Below are 7,126 nucleotides of genomic sequence, written 5' to 3'. Positions count from 1 at the left end.
CTCCCTCCCTCCTTCCTTCCTTCCTTCCTTCCTTCCTTCCTTCCTTCCTTCCTTCCTGTGTTGTCTGACATCTAACTTCCCCTAAGACCAGATTTCTTGTGAGAATGTAACTTTCCTGGAACTCACCACAATGTCAATTAACTTCACTGTTTTTCCCAGTAGAGTTTCCTGAGGGCAGGGACTCTTATTATATTTGTATGACGTGGCTCCGTTACAGTCACCACAGAAAACTTGAAGAACGTGCCTGTTCTCAAGTCCACATGGCCTGGTGACTGTCCTGCCTACCTTTCCTCTCCGCCATGCTATCTTCTGCTCCCAACTTTGCGGCAGTGTGTCCAGGAAGCATTGCTGTGTCCTGGCCCAGGCTTGCTCACCTTGGATTTCTGGGTTGAGGGCCATGTACAGCAGACCCCAGCGCAGCGTCGTCGAAGTTGTCTCGGTTCCAGCAAAGAAGAGGTCCAGGGTACTGAAGATGAGGTTTTCCTCATTGAAACTGGAAGCATCATCGCCCTTATGCTAGAAAGCACCATGTTTGTTAGTTTATTTAGGGTTCTTGGTGGCCACAATGCATAGGGGCTTCATCCTGGGGAGACAGGGGGGAGAAAAGAGCCCCAGAGAAAGGCTCTGCCTTCCGTCTCCTTGGAAGGCAGTCTTATCACAGCAATATTGTTAGCATAGTCCTACCCCAAGGGCTGGAAATATTTCTTAGTTTGGGTGAATGAAAATCAAGACAATGATTTTTTATGCCTATAATTTGGGAGAAGCTGTTAGTACAGTGGAGAGTCAGACTTGGGTTCCAATATTAGCCACCCCATTCACTATTTTTATGACAAAGGGCAAGTTACTTATCCTCCCTGCTTCAGTTTCCCATCTTATATAATAGAAATAACAAAACACACTCATGAAGATAACATTATGAATCATGTGAGAGGCAAAGGGAACACGGCAAATACTCAACAAATGTTTATACTGATACTAGAAAGAATAAACTGAACTTGTCTATGTGCAACAAGTCGTATATCTCTCAGTTAATCTTTTCCTTCCATATGAAAACTCTCTGATTCTAACAATCATTCTTCATGGCATTTCATCATTTTTACCACCTTCTGAGAGCTTTAATTTCTCAACATTCCTCTTAATGTGTGGTCCCATATAGCACATGAAGTTTCCTCCTCTGAGTAGAAATCAATATTTCTATTAATATAATGCCAATACAGTGAAATAAGAGAGGGGATAGGAAAGAAATTCATCACTCTGCCAACTTCCACAGGAGGAACAACTAATGTGATAATAAAAAATGAGCCCTAACTGGTTTGGCTCGGTGGATAGAGCATTGGCCTGCAGACTAAAGGGTCCCAGGTTCGATTCCAGTCAAGAGCATGTAGTGGTTGCGGGCACATCCCCAGTAGGGGGTGTGAAGGAGGCAGCTGACCGATGTTTCTCTCTCATCGATGTTTCTAACTCTCTATCCCTCTCCCTTCCTCTCTGTAAAAACTCAATAAAAAATGTTTAAAAAAATGATGACACTGATACAAAGTCTATTAATCAGAAGGATTACAGTGTTAAATACTACACATCTAATTTGGCTCCCCCACCCCCATTTCTTTCCTGTAATGTCAGAAAGTGGACAATATAGGGTCCTACTCAGTCCTTGAGGATAAACTCTCCCACGCACTCAGCTTTTCTTGTAGGGGTAGGTCATTGGGCACAGGTCCATATAATAATAAAACAAAGTTTTGAGGTTCAATTCTTATTTTTCCTTTTTCATATAGCTCCTTCAAATATGAAGGGTAGAGAATAGAAGAAGAAAAGGCAGCATTTGTGCATTCCCAAGACCTCAAGCAAATACCATTGAACCCATATCTTTATTCCTAATTGCGTCATCCATCCTGAGTTAATGCTACTCTTACACTCTATGAAATTCTGCCTCTATTTTTACTCCCTTGTGGTAAATTGAATAATGACTCACAAAGATGTCATGTCTAATCTCTGAAACCTGTGGATGTCATATGGGAAAAGGAACATTATAGATATGATTAAGTTAAGGGTCTTGGTTTGGGAAGATGATCCTGGAGAATCCCAATGGGCCCAATGCAATTACAAGAGGCCAGAGGGTTGTAAGGAGAAGATGTAAGGAAGGTAACAGAGAAGATGCTACACGGATGGCTTTGAAGATGCAGGAAGGGGCCATGAGCCAAGCTATATAGGCGACCTCTAGAAGCTGGAAAGGTCAAGGAAATGGATTTTCCCCTCAAGCCCTCACAGGAGCCAGTCTTGCCAACACCTTGACTTGAGTCCAGTCCAACTAGTTTCAGACTTAAGACCTCCAAAGCTGTGAGCTAAATCTGTGTTGTTGTAAGCCACTGAGTTAACTTGTTACAGCATCAAGAGGAAACCTGTACATCCCCATTGGTTCTTCAAAAACAAAGCATAGGAAACAATTTTCCTCACCTTTTCTATTTCCTTGAGGTATGCATCGATAAAATCTCTTGGTTCTTCGGGATTCCAATCTCTCTTGTGGTTTTCGATCACATGATAAATAAACAACTTCAATTGCTCCCATTTGCCAATGAGTGTTTGGTGGAATCCAGGAAGGAAGTTCATTATCCGTGGAAAGGTATTATAGAGCTAATGGAGAAAAACAGAACATGAAGATACTATGGTGCCGTATCCCACTTTATGAGACAACAGAAACATTCTCTTTCTAGCTCTTGTTTGCTTACACTTAGACCTTGACCTTCTGATTGCTCTCATCCTCTTCTCATCTCCCTAGCAAAGCATGTCAGTGCTCCATCCCAAGTATATCATTTCAGACCACTTCTCACCACCCCAACTGCTTTGTCATCCTTGTACAAACCACCGTTTCTTATCTGGGTGCCGTAATAGCCTCCAGCAGGCTTTCTGATTTCATTCTTAATCCCATTCCCAGTCTATTTTGACAGAACAGCCAGAGTAATCATTAGATGGTCTAATCCAGTGGTTTTCAACTGGTGTGCCACAAGAAGTTTTAAAACATGTACTTCCTGACTATTTAGTCGTGGGCACTAACCTATTTTCCCTTAAATTGTCAAATAAAAAAATGACAACAGCCAACACAATAGCCATCCAGTGTGAATGAATAAAAATTACACCTATTTTTTGTCACATTGGCAAAAAAACGTATTTTGTGGTATGCCATAGAATTTTAGTAATTAATTCGTTTGTGTATGCCATAAGATGAAAACGTTTGAAAATCACTGGTTTAGTCAGATCATTTCACTTTTTGATCATTAATTCTCCAATGATTTCCCATGACATGCAGAGATGACTTCTACATCAGTTTCTGGGCATAGAAGCTCTACATGAGCGGGTCCTTGCATGCACCTGTCGCATGCTTTGCTGTCACTCTCTGCCACCTTATCTTCTCCATTCCAGCCCCATTGGTCTCTATAATGACATCAAGGGTGTTCCTCTTTAGGTCTTTCCATTTGCTATTCCTTCTACCTAGATGGCTCTTCCTCCAAAATCTCTAGAACTCCAGCCCCTCACTTCATTAGGGTGCCACTCAAATGCATCTACTTGGAGTGGTCTCACCTAATGATCCTATAAGTGGCAGTAGCCTTGCCACTCTCTTTCCATTCCCTTATCCTATTTTATTTTTCTTCATGGCAATTATCACATGTGCGAGAGAGGTATCTATCTATCTATCCATCCCTATATAGATATACTAGAAGCCTGATGCATGAAATTTGTGCAAGAGTAGGCCTCCTTCCCCCAGCTGCCAGCATCAGCTTCTGTCTGGCACCCGGGACCTGGGCTTCCCTCTGGCCACCGGCACCTGTGACCTAGGCTGCCCTCCGGCCACTGGCAGGCACCCAGGACCTGGGCTTCCCTTGCAGCCCCAGCTTCGTCTGGAAGGTCATCTGGAAGGACGACTGGTCTAATTTGCATATTATACACTTATTATTATAGATAGCTATATAGATATGTGAGTTAAATATATATATATATGTATTTCTCTGCCTCCATAACAGTAAGACATTTTTACTGAAATAAATTGGTTTTTGAATATATTTTCCCTAATAATATCTGGTAGGAAACAGACAGCATAACATAATGGAAAATCACCTAGACCAGTGGTCAGCAAACTCCGGCTTGCGAGCCACATGCGGCTCTTTGGCCCCTTGAGTGTGGCTCTTCCTAAGCCTTAGGAGTACCCTAATTAAATTAATAACAATGTACCTACCTATATAGTTTAAGTTTAAGAAATTTGGCTCTCAAAAGAAATCTCAATCTTGTACTGTTGATATTTGGCTCTGTTGACTAATGAGTTTGCCAACCACTGACCTAGACCTAAGACATGACATGGCTTTGGCTATTAGCTCTGTTGCTTTCTAGCTATAGTATTTTGATAATAATAATTATATATATAAAAACCCAAGTGATCGTTATGACTGGACGACCAGAGGACCGGACGACTGGCCGGTAGCTATGATGCGCACTGACCACCAGGGGGCAAAAGCTCAATGCAGGATCTGCCCCCTGGTGGTTAGTGCACTCTCACAGCCAACCTACTGTGGTCCCTCCCTCTGGCCGGCCCTGATCAGCCAGGCTGAGGGACCCCTCCTGTGCATGAATTTGTGCACTGGGCCTCTAATAATAATAATAATAATAATAATAATAATAATAATAAAAATGAAGAGGATATAACTTGTTGCTCTTTTGTTTAACTTGGTGCCTGAGGGCCTCGGGGTTATTCTGGTGACTCAATGACATGCAATCCATTAAGAACTTAACACAGAGCCAGTGGACCACAATCAGGCTTTTCTCACACACTGCCATGTCTGCCTGCACACACTAGGATGCTTCATTTCATCTTTAAACGGTTGTTGTGAAAATTAACTTAGATCAAGTATGTGTAGTTGTCCATCAAGGCACCTCATCTATTTTTGGACTCCAAAAAATGCTTATCCCCCCCTCCTCTGCTGCCCCTTCCTACTGTTCCAGGCATTTATTTTCCCTGGAGAAAGTCAGCTGGGTACCCTCTGAGCTCTCACCTTTCCTGGGTTCTATCTTATTAGGAAGAACAAAAGTGGAATCACTGGGTTGGGGACTACCATGACAAAGTGAGCACTAGGAATTCAAAAATAACTTTGATAATAATAATAATAGCTCACATTCATTATAGCCTTTTCATATGCTAGGACGCATGATAACTTCTTTATCCATTTTGATATGATGGAGCCTTAAAGCTCTAAGCAAAGATGCTTGTCATAAATAATTAAAAAATAAATCCACTTCTAGATACCAGAGAGGTGACCTCAACACTTGCGCTGCTTTAAGACCAAGAAGCTGAACAGAGTTTCTGACAGACTCACAGACCCCCAGGGACAAAAATGGAGCACAGGGTCCACCAAGAAAGGGGTGAGGTTTGAACCCCAAATGTCTTTACCCTATGAAATTAGATTGATAATATCCTGTTGATGGGTGTGTGAACAGTGGAACAGTTTTGGAAACTTTTAGGCAGCATCTTCTATGTCCAGGTTTATACATGCAAGAGAAATGAATGGATGTGTCCACATGAACAGTTGTACTAGAATGTATATGGCAGCTTTATTCATAACATTCAAAACCTGGAAACCATCCAAGTGTATATCAATAGAGAATAGAGTGACAAACAATGCCATATTCATAAGATGAAATGCTATTCAGAATTTTATAAAAAGGGCAACTAACACAAATGAATCTCAAACAGCCGGCCGATGGAGAGAGGAGGTCTGAGATGGCTGGCTTAGGGAGGGACATGAGGGATGGGGGGAACTCAAAGGCAATGGAACTACCGTCCTTTTTAAATAAAACAACATAGGTGCACAGGTGTATGCTATGTAAAGTTTATTGCTTTACATGAATGTTAGAAATGTTCTTTGTATATAATAAATATTTTAAAATACCAAAACACTAGAGTCACACTAGTTGATTTCAAACAAGTTGGTGTTGAAGTCAGTTTGAAAAGGTTATAGTGTAGCTTATAAAAACATCTGTGTCTGACATCAGCCCCAATATCCCTAACCAAGATATGAAAAGAGAACCCCTTACCTGGGTCCACACTGACACCTCCATACGTATGATATCATCCAGCAACCTCAGCATTTCTTGGAACTGACTATCCTGGTACTCAAAGCGCTCCCCAAAGGTGATGGAGCAAATGATGTTGGAAACTGCATTGTTGATCTTGAAGTGAGGGTTAAAAGGCTGTCCTGGAGGTGGAAGAAAAGGTGGACCCTTGAGCTTGGTTTGTTTCTGTTTTCTACTGAGAGTCTACATGACATATGACATATGACATAACGAGCACAGAAACACATCTGAGGCTCTGGCCATAGCACCCACCCGGGATCTGACAGCAAGTGCTCACTCAATGACTGGGAAGTCAAACTGATGGCCAGTGTTTAAAATCAGTAATGTCGAACTGATGTACATATTACCAGCTACACAACGGGGAGAGAAGAAGGGTTAAAACATTCTGAGGCATGCAACCTATTTTGCAACGAGAGGCAAAACATTCTACAATGGCATGGGAGAGTTCTTATGTTTTCTGCAAGAAGAAGGAGGAGATGGAGGAAGAGGAGGAGGAGGAGAAGGAGAAGCAGGAGGGGAGAGGGGGAGGAGGAGAAGTTAGGAAAAAATCCGGACAAGTGGATTGAGGAAGTAGGAGCTGACATCCTCTCACCAGAGCCCACACTTCCAGGAATGATTAAAGGGAAAGAGTTAATGGCTGGAGGCTCCTGCATGGTCCTGGGAGTCATGACAATAACAACGCCCCCTCCCAAACAGAAAGCGGAGTCAGAATTTGACACCACAATGTTTGGAGACAATCCCCCGACCCACCCACATCCTTGGAAACAAACTGCCAATAACTAACTGACCAGGAGCACAACTCTGTGAAGTTGGCCCACATCCACCCTGCCAGAAGCAGGCTGTACTTTCGCTTCTTTCATAGTGGTGCCGGTGCTCTGGCCTCTTTCTTTCCCTCTACTTGAATAACTTGCTTTATTCTCAAAAAAAAAAAAAAATCAGTAATGTCTATTGTATTTTGTTAATCCTCACCAGAGGATACTTTTTCTATTGCTTTTCAGAGAGAGGGGGGGGG

At 42.3% G+C, this 7,126-nt stretch overlaps 1 protein-coding gene across 1 annotated transcript in view; it reads right to left on the bottom strand.

The window, feature by feature from the left end:
- Nucleotides 1-7,126, bottom strand: part of LOC102259820 (cytochrome P450 2J2) — a 25,439-nt gene that overhangs the window by 12,299 nt on the left and 6,014 nt on the right. Inside the window, exons 4-6 of the mRNA XM_005869839.2 lie at nucleotides 6,076-6,236; nucleotides 2,452-2,628; nucleotides 375-516 (exon numbers count right to left, since the gene is read on the bottom strand). Coding sequence (XP_005869901.1) covers nucleotides 375-516; nucleotides 2,452-2,628; nucleotides 6,076-6,236 — 480 coding nt within the window. The remainder of the gene's footprint in view (nucleotides 1-374; nucleotides 517-2,451; nucleotides 2,629-6,075; nucleotides 6,237-7,126) is intronic.

The sequence above is a fragment of the Myotis brandtii genome, unplaced genomic scaffold (genome assembly GCF_000412655.1).
Source record: "Myotis brandtii unplaced genomic scaffold, ASM41265v1 scaffold304, whole genome shotgun sequence".
NCBI lineage: Eukaryota > Metazoa > Chordata > Mammalia > Chiroptera > Vespertilionidae > Myotis > Myotis brandtii.
The sequence above is the reverse complement of the archived record's forward strand: the minus strand, read 5'-3'. Positions and strand labels throughout refer to the sequence as shown.